The sequence below is a fragment of the Carlito syrichta genome, unplaced genomic scaffold (assembly GCF_000164805.1).
Source record: "Carlito syrichta isolate Samal-C Ts95f unplaced genomic scaffold, Tarsius_syrichta-2.0.1 Scaffold302430, whole genome shotgun sequence".
NCBI classification, from domain to species: domain Eukaryota; kingdom Metazoa; phylum Chordata; class Mammalia; order Primates; family Tarsiidae; genus Carlito; species Carlito syrichta.
Window position 1 is genome coordinate 299,414 of NW_007246526.1, and position 14,949 is coordinate 314,362.

The following is a 14,949-nucleotide window of genomic DNA, read 5'->3' on the forward strand; positions in this document are numbered from 1 at the left end:
ATTTAGGGCTTAATGCTAATCTAGCCACCACTATTCCATACAAGCCAATCATCTTCATTTAGTCTCAAAAGCATGAACTTCATTCTTAACTGAAAAGAGTAGCTGATCAAACTAACAGCACAGAAGAATACTGCCAGATGTGTTCACACCCAACTGCATTGCCAAAACTAACACACTAGGATTATCCCCAAATTACTTATCTCCTAATGTACAAAGGAACTCTGCTCTTCTTTAGATGGTATTATGAAGGGTAATGATACAAATGTAATAAAAGTGAAATGAAAATCCTCCATGATTTTGTGAGGAAGTTTACCTCAATCAAACTTGTTTGAACAAATTATGTTTTGTTCAATAAACTAAGCAATTTATTTGTAGGAAAATTCTTCTTTAGAAAAAATAGTTTATTCCATTGGAATATTTTTCGATAATAATAAACAGTAGTTTGTTATTATTATTTCAGAGATATTAGTGTATATACATGCTAGTCATTATGCTAAGAGTTCTTTTTTTTTTTTTTTTTTTTGAGTTGGAGTTTCACGCTGTCGCCCAGACTGGAGTGCAGTGGCCGCTCCTAGCCACTGCAGCCTCAACCCCCTGGGCTCCGGCAATCCTTCCGACTCAGCCTTCCGAGTAGCCAGAATTACAGGCATGTGCTACCATGCCTGGCTGATTTTTTTGATTTATTGTAGAGATGAGTTCTCACTGCCCAGGCGGGTCTCGAACCCGTGGGCTCAGGTAATCCACTCACCTAAGCCTCCCAAAGGCACAGGATTATAGGCTGAGCCACCGAGCCTGACTCTAAGAGTTCTGTATAGATTATTTAATTTTATCTTCACAATTATCTGATGTGTAGGTAGCATATTATCCCATATTAAAGATGAGACTGATAGCTAAAGGGGTTAAACAAACAAAAATCCTCTCTGACTGAATCTACATAGCTACTAAATGAGGTATCCTGAACTTTTCCCCAAGTCAAACTGACTGCTCTGCCTCACTCCAAACACCTGTGCTATGCAAATACAACAATGTCTTACACAATTAAAATAAGATTAAGAATTAAAGGAAAAAGAGTTTTGTTTATGTCTAAAACTTATTACACTAGTTAAGACTCCACTGATTGGTCAATAAAGGTAGAAAGCTATTGTGGTTGATTTTTTTCAAATATACTTCAAAACAGACATATAAATCCAAATAGGTAAAAAGTTTTCTGTGTAGTTGTTGACTAAAATTATTAGATACCTTCAGAACATTCAAGCCAGATGTGAGTTCTGAGTCTTAGCTGTGGAACACTGAAGAATGAAGCCTTATACATTGATATTTCCATCTGCACTTCTACTATTTTTGTCAAATGACTGACACCCTTAGCATAGCCTCTCCAATATAAGGGGGAATTTGTTAGTGAGTTCATATTGCTTGTCCTAATTCAAAAGGTCACTAATCTATCATGTGCTCCATAATCTCATTACACAGCAGGAACCTCTCTCCAGTTGTTAAAGAATCAGTAGGACTGATTGGCCTATTGCATGGGGCAATCAGGCATTTGTTTCCTGGCCCATTTACAAACCTGCATGTTAAGACTATTTTTTTAGTGTAGGAGGTCCGTTTCATCTGGAAAGTCTTTTAGACAACCCTACCCTAAGAGGCCTCCATGCCTGATTTGTGTAGGTAGTTCTTAAGCACCAGCAACAGGTGGTAAACTTACACTTATTTAGACAAAATGCCTTATTCAAATAGAGAACTACTGCTGGAATAATTTTCTGAATCACTAGCCATCATCCAATGGAAAAGTGAAGTCGTTGCCCCCCCCCCCCCGCATTGCTTCTTCCCAGTAATCATTTCAAGGGATGACTATTATTTATCATTTGTCCACATGTGAAGACAACTAGTTGAATGGAAATATTGTTTTCCTTTGCAGAGTAATTAATTTTTCTTTTCAAAAAAGGCTACAGGAGATGATTGTAGGCTGCTTATATAACAATGTCAATAACTAAAAACTTTATATATACCAATACACACATTTGGATTATTTTGAGCTTTAGATATGATACTATTGGAAATGACTTACAATCTTTTGCGGTTTTTTTCCCCCACACCTGCCCTTTATTGGGCTCTTCCAGCAGGGTGGCCCGGGCCCTTCACGCTTCTCAAACACCGTCCACGGGGTTCAGGAGGTTGCCGTCATTCTGTGAAGGCCCAGAGCCCAAGAAGAAGCAGGCAGGGGGAAGGCAGGGCCCTCAGTGAAGGGGACCGATGTCTAGGGAGCCTTAGCGCCCGCGGTGTCTCCGGAGGGCCCGCTGAGCCCTCCGCAGGGCGCTCAGGACCAGGCAGGGCAGACCCGGGCGCAGAGCAGCCTGGTCTGTGTGGCAGCTTTGAGGAGGCGCTTGATAGCAGGCTGGAAGGTGATGGTGGGGAAGGTGCGGCTCTAGCGCAGGAAGGGCTCCCCCTCCGCCCGACGAGGAACTTCTCGAATTCCGGGCCACATCCGAGCGGTGCACCGGACTCCAGAGGATGAACTTGGGGTCGGTCATGAGGGGCTGCGGGTCGTCCTGGGGGTAGGGGAGCTTGTCCTTCAGGGAGGCGAAGACGGGGTGCTTGTTCTGCCCCTTCACATCACACTTCTGGAGAAGGGTGAAGATGGGCTGGTACCTGACCCCCGGGCGGGCATACTTGAGACTATTCAGGATCTCCTCATTCTGACAGTTCTCCTGATGTCCAAATTGGTTGCCAGGGAAGCCGAGGACCACCAGGCGCCCGGGGAAGCGGCAGAGCAGCTCATTGAGCTGCGTGAAGTCCCGGGTGGTCGTGCCTCCGAGCGAAGCCACGTTCTCGATCGGTACCGCCCGGCCTTGGAACGTGTTGAAATCCTCCTTCTCCCCATCCAGGCCGATGGCACTGAGGTCGTAGAAGGACTTGGCGATGAAAGCCGTGGCGCCGCCAGAGTGAGCCCTGCTCAGCGACTGTCTCCGTTTTTGTTTTTTTAATAAATTGCCACAGCCCTACTCCAATTTATATTTTCCTGAATGTCTGAAGTGTCTGCATGATTGCGGTTGCTATAGAAAATTTTATAGTACATTATACTCATTCTAAAAACTTAATGCCATGCCGCGTACAGTTCTTCGATGCTTGTCTAAAGCAGACATTTAGAAACCATAAGTTAAATTTCAAACATTCAAACCAGCTTTATTACCCATGAGGTAGATTTGGATATTTTTATGTGTGTGTCAGGATCTGTGGTTGCAGTCTATGTTCCAGCGAAAGAGTCGAGGGTCATGTGGAGACTATCATGATATGGCCTAATGTATATTTCAAATATCATTTACATTTCGGTTTAGTATTTTAGAATTAGAGTGATATTAGTGTGCACTTTAGAATGTTTACTATTTTAATTGCTGTCTCTAATTTGTTTCAATGTGATCAATGACCAAAGATTTTGAATCTCATTGTATTTCTTAAATTTACCAGCTATATAGCTCTTTGTATATTTCTATATAAATACATATCACTCTTTTGTAGTTTATTCATATAAGATATTTTCTGTACCTTTTTTGCAACATCCAGAAGAGCCTATTTTAGATAGAGGATATTATATGCTTTATGAATTGCAGAAGTGAACTGTTGTAAAAAATTCGATAAGCTGAAAATATATGGTCCAGTATGGGCTTTCTAGAACAGTTTTGATACAAATAATTACATCACAGCAGTGATTAATACTTAGACAGATGTGGCTGGCTATGTCTTTCAATATATTAATGTTTACGGATGTAAAAATGATCTCTTGGACCTGTTCAATGGCAACTGTCTTGCAAACATTTATTTACTAATTATCCAATAATTTAAGGCTAGCTCTGATATTTAAAGCTCTGATATTTAATAATAGGATTAATATTTTGTCTTTGCTCTCTACCAGTATAGTACTAATTTGATTTTTCCTAGGTCTATCATGATGACAAGTAATTATGTCTGTTGACCCCAAAATGACCTTGAGGAAATTATGTATTAATACCAATTTAGGTGACAGATGACAAGTGCCTGTGTTATAGCCTACTAAAAATTTTAGTTCTACAGTGTAATAGCTACTTGCAATCTAAAATTCTAAAACTGAATATGAAATTTAGTACAAATATATCTAGTACAACATATGTATACATATTTGTGTGAATGTATGTGTGAGCCAAATATTATCTTTGGATATTGTCAAATAATTGAAAAAAATTTTCTATGTGTCTTAAATGATAGCATTTGCTTATCATTTATTAAAGGCCTCAAATCATAACTGCAGCCAACATTTCAGAAAAGAGAATATTTGATAATAGTCATTATTAAAACAGAAATTCTTGGAAAGGTAGATTTCAGCATTGCTTTCTTACAAAACAGATGGTACTTTTTGAATAATTTTCTTTATTCCCTGTGTCTAGTCAAGTTTTGTATTACTTTAATGATGTGCATTTGTCCTTTTCCATTGTAAAAAAAAAAATTGCTTTTTGCCACAATCAGAAAATATTTAGTGTATTTTGTGTTGCCATTTTCTCAGTTGAGAGGAGATGGAAGAACAAATAAACTGATAAATAGTAATATATGATAATAGTAACAGATTATTTTCATCTGCTGGCAGTTATATGTAAGTATTTTTATATTTAATTTTAAAAGTACTTGAAGAGTAACAGCAAATGTGAAGTTCAAAATGTTTACTTATGAAAAATGATATTTTTGTCTCATACAAATAGATTTTCTCAGTGTAAATTTAGAAGTGGGACTGCAAAGTAGATCTCAAGGCTATTTTTAGTAGACTTTGTATGAATTCTTGCTAATTTTCAACTGAATACTTTTGAGTTAGTTTAGGTTACAATGGAAAAATATTTGCTTCTTTATTTCATTAGATGGTTCAAATCCCACCTTATATGTGGAACACTCCCCACTTAGCTGATTTTAAAATACTGTTGTTTTATTTTTGGAGTTGACCTAAAACATCAAACAGAAATCTAATTTTTCCATAAGCATAAAAGAACAGGTTTTTGTTTGTTCTGTTTGTTTTTTATAAAGATTTTTCCCCCATTGAAAGTCATTTTTGGAAATTTTAGTGACACAGTTCAGTAATTGCTGGATTACTTATAGATGTTAAATATCTATAGCGATGATTGTAGAGAAATTTTTCCTCATTAATTTTTTAGGAACTTGAGTTCTTTAGAGTTTGATATAACATAAAGGCATTTTGCTATGAGATTAGTAGTAGAAAAAGGTCCTTTCCACCTATCTCTTCATCTCTCTGTATAGTTTAAGCTCTCCCAAGAGTACTCTGTGGACTTATCATGATGATGGGTTTTTGTGTCTGTTTTAATCATATTTACCATATGCAGGTGCTGATTGTTCTGTGAGCATACACATAACAGCAGGTGGTGCCAGTCAGGATTCAGCCAGGATTAAGGAAGCTGGTTCTGCATTCCACAGTGCACATAGCCACCTTTTGTTTTTCCCATGACAGAAATCCCTCTCTCTCCCCACCTGCCAGCCCAGCTTATCCACCTCGCTCTAGGAGTTCAATTTGTGGTGGTGTGCTTTGTGATGAAGTACCAAACGCCCTCTCTCTGAGAAAATTCAAACTATTGTGCAAATGATGGCCATGCATGGCTCTTTAAGAAGTAAATTTTAACTTTTAAATTTTAGCTTTTAAGAGCTTAGTCAAATAACAGTTTTCTTGTGCATCTGTAGAATCCCTAACAAACATGCTAGAGTTGAAATTTAAACAAATATAGCACCTCTCAAATTTTACAGCATCGTGTAGATATCACCTATTTTATGTGTAAAATAAAGGTAATAATATTTTTGTTATTGCAAAATCAATATATATGTGAGTATTCTCGTGTGTGTGTGTGTGTGTGTGTGTGTGTGTGTGTGTGTGTGTGTGTTCATGCAGGTGATTTTAATATTAATTCATACTAGTTTTTTTGGGTTTTTTTAAGAAATAGAAGTAGCTTGAAATTTCTGGATCCAACTCTTTTATTCTACACGAGGAAACTGAGACCCAGAGAAGTCAAGCACCTTGACCAAAGTCATGAACGTAACGTAGTTAGTGGCAGACATGGGCTCAGATTCATGTCACCTGATTCCTAGAACAGTGATTTTTCTATGACTCAAAGTAATCTTAAAATCAAAGACTTGCTATGAGAAGGAGGACTTAAATGTTCATTTTGAGGGAAGTACATTTTACAAATTCCCCTGATCTACTGTATGAAGGAGACAGTGAACTTGACAGTAACCACAGCCAAGTTTCTAACACCAAATGATGTAGTAACCTTTTATCTACACGCTATTACACAAAAACTAATTTCCCAATATTTAGTAATCAATTGCTTCATGAGAACTTGTCAAACTGGGGCTCTTAAACCAGAGCTGTCATTTAGCTATGAATTATGAAAGGGAAACTATTTTGCTGTAGTCACTACTCTGATTCCCTGTGTAATTAGATGGCTTTACCTATGTTCAGGTATATAGTTTATGATACCTTAAGCCCTTATTTAATTAGAACTATAAAACAGGCCAGGCATAGTGGCTCACCCCTGAAATCCCAGTGCTATAGGAGGCTGAGGTGGGAGTTTGAACACAGGAGGTCGAGGCTGCAGTGAGCTATGATTGTGCCACTGCCCTCCTACTTGGGTGACAGAATAAGACCTTGTCTATAAGAAATTTTTAAAAAGTTTAAAGGAATTTAAAGCAAAATCAAAAGATAATTGAAATCAAAGTATCAAAAGGAAATATGTGGGTTTGTTGAACCATTAATACACATCTTATAAAAGTGCTTGGTTTTATTTAACAATGTGTATGTAGTTTTATTTTACTTTTTTAAAATTTAAAAGATGTGGGGCAAATTCAGGATTAGGTATACAAAGGTCATCATATACGTAAAGTTTTGGTCTACCTTTGGTTTCCACTTTACCTGGTTTGAGATCAGGTACCCTTATTGATGTTGTATGCCCACCCACCCCTCCCTTGGCAGTGTCCCACTACTGCCAAAGCCTTTCTTTTAGTACTATGATAAATGTTCAGGGTCTGCTTAAAAGTGAGAACATGTGGTACTCAGTTCTTTGTTTCTCTGATAGATCACTGAGTATGATAGGCTCTAAATCCATCCAGTTGCTGCGAAGTCCATAATTTTGTCCCTTACGGCTGCACAATATTCCATCATGTATATGTACCACATTTTAAAAAATTCAGCCCACTTTTGATGGTCAGCACAGTTGGTTCCATGTTTTTGTTATTGTGAATAATGCTGCAATAAACAGGCATGTGTATGTATCTTTTTATAGAATTATTTTAGGTCCTCCAGGTATATTCTCAAAAGGGGGATTGCTGGGTCATATGGCAGGTCAATTTTTAGATCTTTTAGGAATTGCCACACTGTTTTCCACAGAAGTTGTACTGGTTTATACTCCACTAACAGTGTAGAAGTGTTTCCTTTTCCCCGCATCCTCTCTAACATCTGTTGTTTCTTGAGTTATTGCTGATGGCCATCCTAACTGGAGTTAGGTGGTATTTCAGCATGGTTTCAATTTGCATTTCTTTGATGATTAGTGAGGCTGAGCATTTTTTCACGTATCTGTTGGCTGCTTGAATGCTTTCTTTTAAGACGTGTCTATTCATATCTTTTGCCCACTTTTTAATAGAGCTGTTTGTCTTTTCCTTTTGGCACATTTGAATTCCTTGTAGATCCTTGATGTTAGGCCTTTGTCAGATATACAGTTGGCAAATTTTTTTCCCATTCTGTGGACTATCTCCCCATCCTGTTGATGGCTTCTTTTGCTTTGCAGAAGTTTTTCAGTTTGATAAGGTGCCACTTGTCTAGCTTATCTCCTGTGGCATGGGCATCTGGAGTTTTGATCAAGAATAGATTGCTTGTTCCAGTTTCCGTAAGAGTGTTCCTGCATTTTCTAAGATTCTTATAGTTTGAGGTTTTACATTTAGGCCTTTGATCCATTTAGAGTTGATTTTTGTGTAGAGTGATAGGTATGGGCCTGTTTCATTCTTCTGCAAGTAATCAGTCAGTTTTCCCAGAACCATTTATTGAATAAGTTCTCCTGTCCCTAGTGGCTTGTCGGTGGAGGATTTGTCAAAGATGAATTGGTTGAGAAATGGAGGTTTTGCTCCCAGAATCTCTATCTTGTTCCATTGGTCTATATTTCTGTTCTTGTACCAGTGCCAGGTTGTTTTTATTATTGTAGCCTTTTAGTAAAGTTTAAAGTCTGGAAGTGTGATACCTTCCACTTTTTTTTTTTTTGGCAAAGAGTTGTTTTGGCTATTTGTGGTCATTTGTGTTACCATATGAATTTCTGTATTGTCCTTTCCAAGTCTGAGAAGAATGATGTTGGTAATTTAATGTGTATTGCATTCAATCTGTAGATTATCTTTGGTAGGATGGACATCTTAACAATGTTGATTCTTCCTATCAATGAGCAAGAGATATTTTTCCATTTGTATGTCTTCTTTGATTTCTTTGAGCAGTGTTTTGTAGTTTTTATCATAAAGGTCTTTCACTTCTCTAGTTAGGAAGATGCCAAGGTATTTCATTTTTTGGTGGCTATTGTGAATGGGATTGTGCTTTTTTTTTTAGTTCTCTGCCTGTTTGTTGTTGGTATATAAGAATGTGACTGTCTTTTACACATTTATTTTGTACCCTGAGACTTTGCCAAAGTTCTTCATCAGTGCAAGGAGATTTTGACAGATTCTCTTGGGTTTTCGTATAGAATCCTATCATCAATAAAGAGGGATAACTTAACTTCCTCTTTTCTTATTTGTATATCCTTGATTTCCTTCTCTCATCTGATTGCCCTAGCTAGGACTTCCAACACTACGTTGAACAGAAGGGGTGAGACTGGCAGCCTTGTCTTACTCCACTTTTCTGGGGAAAATGCTTCCAATTTCTGTCAGTTCAGCAATTTGTTGGCTGAGGGTTTATTATAGATGTCTCTTAATATTTTGAGGTATGTTCCCTCTGTGCCTAGGTGTTCAAGGGTTTTTTATCAAGAAAAGATGCTGGATTTTTCTGCATCTAATAATATAATCCGGTGGTTCTTGTTTTTACATCTGTTGATGTATTTAATTACACTTATGGTCTTGTGGATGTTGAACTGACTGCATCCCAGGGATGAAGCCTACTTAGTCATGGTGGATGATTTTTGAGATGTGTTGTTGGATCCAGTTTGCTAAAATCTTGTTGAGAATTTTAGCATCTATGTTCATCAGGGATGTTGGCCTGTAGTTCTCTTTCTTTGTTGGGTCTTTACCTGGTTTGGGTATCAATGTGGTGTTAGCTTCATAAAATGATTTGGGGAGAGTTCCATCTTTCTCGATTGCCTGGAATACTGTCAATAGAATTGGTATCAGCTCTTCCTTGTATGTACTGTAGAATTTCACTGGAAAGCTGTCTGGTCCAGGGCTTTTTTTGTAGGTAGTTTCTTATGATGGAATCAAATTTACTGGGTTGTTATTGGTCTACTTATGGTCTCAGTTTCTTCTTGTTTCAGCCTTAGGAGATTGTGTGATGTCAGAAAGTCCTCCATTTAATTAAGGGTTTCGAGATTTTTCCATACAGGTGTGCATAGTAATCTCTGATAATCCTTTGTATTTCTTTGGGGTCAGTTGTAACTTGATCCTTTGCATTTCTGACTGTGTTTATTTAGACTTTTTCTTTTTCTTTTTTTTTTGAGTTGGAGTCTCACTCTGTCACCCAGACTGGAGTGCAGTGGCTGCTCCCTGCCACCGCAGCCTCGACCAGCTGGGCTCTGGTGATCCTTCCTCCTCAGCCTTCCAAGTAGCTGGAACTACAGGCATGCACTACCACACCCGGCTAATTTTTTGATTTATTGTAGAGATGAGGCTTACCTGCCCAGGCGGGTCTCGAACCCGCGGGCTCAGGCAATCCACTCACCTCAGCCTTCCAAAGGTGCGGGATTATAGGCTGAGCCACCAAGCCCGGCTATTTGGACTTTTTCTTGGTCAAAAAGAATGGATCCATCAATCTTATTTATCCTTTCAAAGAATCAGCTTTTTGTTTTGTTCATTTTTTTTCTATGATATTTTTGTCTATGTCCTGTATTTTGTCTTTTACTTTGGTGATCTGGATTCTCTGCTGAAGTTAGGGTTTTGGTGGTCTTGTTTTTCCATCTCCCTTAGGTTGGATCCAGTTTGCTAGAATCTTGTTGAGAATTTTAGTATCTATGTTCATCAGGGATATTGTTAGGTTTCCAGATCTCTTTGTTGATTTTTTTGCCTCAATCTACCTAGGGTTGTCAGTGGGATATTTAAGTCCCCAGCTACAATTGTGTTTGAGTCAATATCTTTTTTTAGTTTACTTAGTAGCTATTTTATACAAGTTGGTGCTCCTGTGTTGAGTGCATATATGTTTAGGATGGATATTTCTCTTGATGGATTGAACCTTTTATCATTACATAGTGTCCTTTCATATCTTTTAATTTTTGATAGCTGAAAGGTTGTTTTGTCTGATTATTAAGATCATGACTCCTGCCTTCTTTTGTGTTCCATTTGCCTGAAAATCTGCTTTCTATCCTCTAACTTTGAATCTGTGAGAGTCCTTTTATTGAGATGTGTTTCCTAGAGGCAGCAAATTATTTGGTCTTTTTTTTTTTTTTTTTTTAATTCAGTTTGCCATTCTATGTCTTTTCAGTGATGCATTTAGTCCAGTCACATTCAGGCTGATTATTGAAATGTGAGAGTTTATCCCTGTCATGAGGCTCTTATAAAGTTCTTTGTTGTTGCTGTTGTTGCTGATGTTTGTTAGTTTATTTGTTTGTCGGTTTTCTTTTGATTTTGTGGTTGATATATGTGTTTGTTTTCATTTTTGCAGTCATGGTGCATGCTGTGTTGATTCTCTGTTTTTCTGCATTCTTGGGATGAATGTGGTCATTCTTTTTCTTCTTTCTTCTGTGCTTAGTATCTTCTTAATCATCTCTTGTAGAACTGGTCTGGAGGCAGCATAAACTCTTAGGGTTTGAATCTGGGAGGGATTTTAATTCTCCAACACTGATAAAGCTTAGCTTAGCTGGGTAGGAAATTCTTGGTTGGAATTGTTTTTCCTTGAGAACTTTGAAGATTGGACTCAAGTCTCTTCTAGCCTGTATTGTTTCTGTAACTAAGTCTGCTCCTATTCTGACTGGTCTTCTCCAGTAGGTAGTCTGTCCTTTCTCGCTTCCTTTAGGTTTTTTTATTTTATGCTTACTTTGTGTAAGCAAATTACTAAGTGTCTAGGAATTGGTCTCATTTTATGCCTTACAGGGGTTCTCTTAATCTCTTGTGTTTGGATGGTTGCATTCCTGATGAGACATGGGAAGTTTTCTTGAATAACCTCATGGAATGCTTGTTTCAAGGTGACCTCTGTCTCCCTTTTTGCCTCAGGAATGCTGATCAGGCATAAGTTCAGTCTATTGATATAATCACACTTCTCTTGGAGGCTTTGTTCTGTCCTTTTAAACTTCCTTTCTGTGTTTTTAATAGTTTGAGTTAGTTCCATATTTTGGTATTTAAGCTCTGAGATTCTTTCTTCTGCTTCGTTAATTCTGCTTTCCGTGCTTGTCAGTTTGCTATTTATTTTGTTTACTGTATTCTTTATTGCCATCATCTCAGTTACCAAATCTTTCATTCTTCTTGCCTTTCTTCATTTTTGTTTATCCTCTCCATAAATACCTTGATTTCAGTATTTGTGGTTTGAGACCAATTGTTCTGGGGCTCTTCTTCTGGGCATGCACCATGACTGTTTGAGTTCTGAAGTCTGTATTTTCAGGTGCTGTCTTTCCAGGCATCTGAGGGGTACCTATGTTCTTACATTGATTCTTCTTCATTTGTGATGGATCCCCCCCCCTTTTAATTACATTGCTCAGTGATAGGGGGATAGTTTTCACTTCTGTTTGTTCAATCTCCTATTCTTCCTTAGTCAGATTCTTTGGATTTGCTCAAGTTTGAAGTCTGACCCAACTAATCTGCTGCTAGGTCTCCCACTCTAATTACATGCATCTCTGTTGGGGCCAGTGGTGTGTGTGTGTGTGTGTGTGTGTGTCAGGGGGGTGAGGTGTCCATCTATCTGGTATGCACTTAGAGTATCCTCTCTGGGCAAACAATGGTCAATCTCAGAGGAGTGTGGAGATCACTCCTTGGTCTCAAGATGCAGGCTACTCAGAACTGGGTGAGCTAAGGCTGGTCTCTCTTACATCAGCTGAAGGGAAAGTTCATTTTTGACTCAACAAAATAAGATCTTAGATTTTATAGCTTGCAGTAAGTCCCATTCGGCGACAATTAGATACCATGTTTAAACTTCAGTCACCTTCAAAGTATTCTCCATTTGATGCAATATGTCTATCAAGATGCTTTCTTCACTGCTCAGAATGGTTTTTGAACTCTTCCATTTTGATGGCTTTTAGTGCTTCTGCCATTTTTTCCTTTCATTTCTTCCACATCAGCAAAACATTTCCCTTTGAGGACTTGGAAACAGATTCCTCCCAGTGCTGTCCCAGGATCCACCGAGGGTCTCTCCTTAAGGACAGGAACAGTTTGCTCTTGAGCCTCTGCTCAGCCTTGTGAATAGTTCTGTATAAGTCCTATAAGCTTGTCATCATCTGGAGACATTTTTGCCACTTTTCTTTAAATTCCATGTTTTTCTGCAAGAATACGGAAATTGACAACCTTGAAGTCCAGTCTCTTCATAAGCGTTTTTTATCCAATAATGAAATTATTTTCCCTGCTTCTCTTCACATTACGTACTGCTTCATGCTGGGGACTCCCAGGCAGCGCCAACCACTATGGCAATGCAGGCACCCAGTTTTGCTTTTTTTGTCTCTTTTTACCTTGATTCAAGCCCATTCCCACCCTACCTCCCCCACACACTTTGGCCTCTTATGGTTTTTGCAAGTTGACTGCAGGGGTGGGTCTACTGGACTTATTCTGTTAAGTGTTTGAAGTTCAGTTACTATGGTATTATTATTAAGAAGAATTCTTGGTTACGGGTGGGGTGCCCTTTATTCATCTATGTATTTCCTAATTCCTCACTTAGCATATTTACTGAATGCCTTTTAATGACTACACACTGTGCTGTGCCAGATACAAAAATGACAGACATTTTCATTTTCTCAAGAAGTTTGTATTTTATAAGGGAAGACAAACACATAAATAGGTGACTATTATATGAGACAATAGCTGCAACAATGGAAATACATAGCTTATTTGTAGGAGCACGGAAGAGGCCAGACAAGAAGTCCTAAAAACTGTTAGTCCTGAAAGCTGTTATGACTGAAATCCTGTAAGTTACAATGACTGAGCTGATATTTAAGAAATGTAGTAGTGAGCCTGGCACAGGTGTGACAGAGCACCTCTGATAAGAATGTTAGTATGAGCCATGCCACGGGGAGCTGAAAACAGGCTTGCACACCTAGGGAAGGAGGCAAACTGGGTAGAATGTAGACTCTCAACTGGGTCACTTGCTCTGTCATGTGAAGGTTTGTAATTTTGGGCAAGCACCTGCACTTATCTCTGACTCAGTTTCCTCATCTGTAAAAATTGAGATAATTATAAGATCTCCTAGCAGGGATTCTGTAAAGATTGTGAGACTTGATATATGTAAAGTGCTAGCATGGGGCTTGACAATAGTAAATGCTTTGTAAGTTTTCTTCTGCTTGATTTTGAAGTGGAAAACAAGCAGGATAGGTGAGAAACCAGGCAGAATACAGTAGAAAGATAACAGTATCTCATGGTAATGTGCTTGGACTTTATACTGTGTAACTAGGGAGGATTTTGAAAGACTTTAAGAAGTGGAAAAACATGACCAGATTTATTTTTTTCAACACTCTGGAGACTGTAGAGACTAGGAAAGTCTTCGGGGAGCTGGGATGCTAGGGAGATGTAATATGAAAATGAACTAAGATGTGTTAGAATGTGTTGGAGGGAAAGTCTGATTACACCAATGAGTGGACATTGAAGTGAGGTGGAGGAAGGAGGATGAAGCTAGAGGCAAAGAGTGCAAAGTGTGCAGTTCTGGTGACTCGGTGGCTGACTGTTCTAGCAACTGGCATAGACATTCGTTAAGAAGGAGCAGGTGCAGAGGGGATTTTTCATATGTAGGGCCTGAGGTTCCTGATGAAAAAGTTCAGCAAGGGTTTCATGTGTGATACTTGAAGGAGACGTCAGGATGGATATAGTTTTAGGAACCATCAGCATGGTGATGTTGAGATAATGGGAAGTAATTAAATCCCTCACTGATGGAGAACAGAGTTTTGGAATGACACCTTTGGTTACAGGGAAAGCTAAGAAAGAGGTCCTCAGAATGAAGACAAAGAAGATAGAGGAGCTCCTAGGAGAACTGGAAAGAGAACATGTTTATATTTTGCCTCCAGATATGAATTCCTCACCTATAGATGCCACACTTGTGTCTAACAAGTGTTCTTAGGCTCCACTTCACGTTGCCCCAAGCATGAGTCTTAGGTTGCTTGGTGTTCTAAAGCTCCACCTAGTCACAAACTAAGATAAAAATAACTAGTTACATGTTTTTTTCAGGTTAGGTGAACTAAACTTGCCCCACAGTCACTGTTTCCTGAGCCACTCAGTAATGCCAGTGTTTTTCCTAAGCATGCTGTTGTGAGTCTATTTATTCAGTTCCTGGGATCATTTGGGCAACCATTCCAAAGAAAACCAAGATATATCATCTCTCTCTGTGACATTTCTATTTATTTCTGTTTGGTTTTACGTGAGGTTTATTGCCACATTGAAGGGGTCCAGCCCCACAAGGGTCGTGAGCTTTCCTGAAGGAGAGACGGATAAACTAAACATAATGCATACAAGGTTTACTTTGATTTCGGTTCCACATCACTTGTCTAATTAAAAAAGCCTTAAAATCACTAAAACAAAACTATAGATTGTACCTAGTGATAGTAGGAATATGAAGCCCATTAACTTGAC

General features: G+C 38.5%; 1 protein-coding gene across 1 annotated transcript in view; it reads right to left on the bottom strand.

Annotated features, from left to right (window-relative positions):
- Positions 1 to 2,264: 2,264 nt before the first annotated feature.
- The window catches only part of LOC103258981 (glutathione peroxidase 2-like), a 17,559-nt gene continuing 4,874 nt past the window's right edge, over positions 2,265 to 14,949 (bottom strand). The window contains exons 2-3 of the mRNA XM_021711645.1: positions 14,738 to 14,792; positions 2,265 to 2,996 (exon numbers count right to left, since the gene is read on the bottom strand). Coding sequence (XP_021567320.1) covers positions 2,265 to 2,996; positions 14,738 to 14,792 — 787 coding nt within the window. The remainder of the gene's footprint in view (positions 2,997 to 14,737; positions 14,793 to 14,949) is intronic.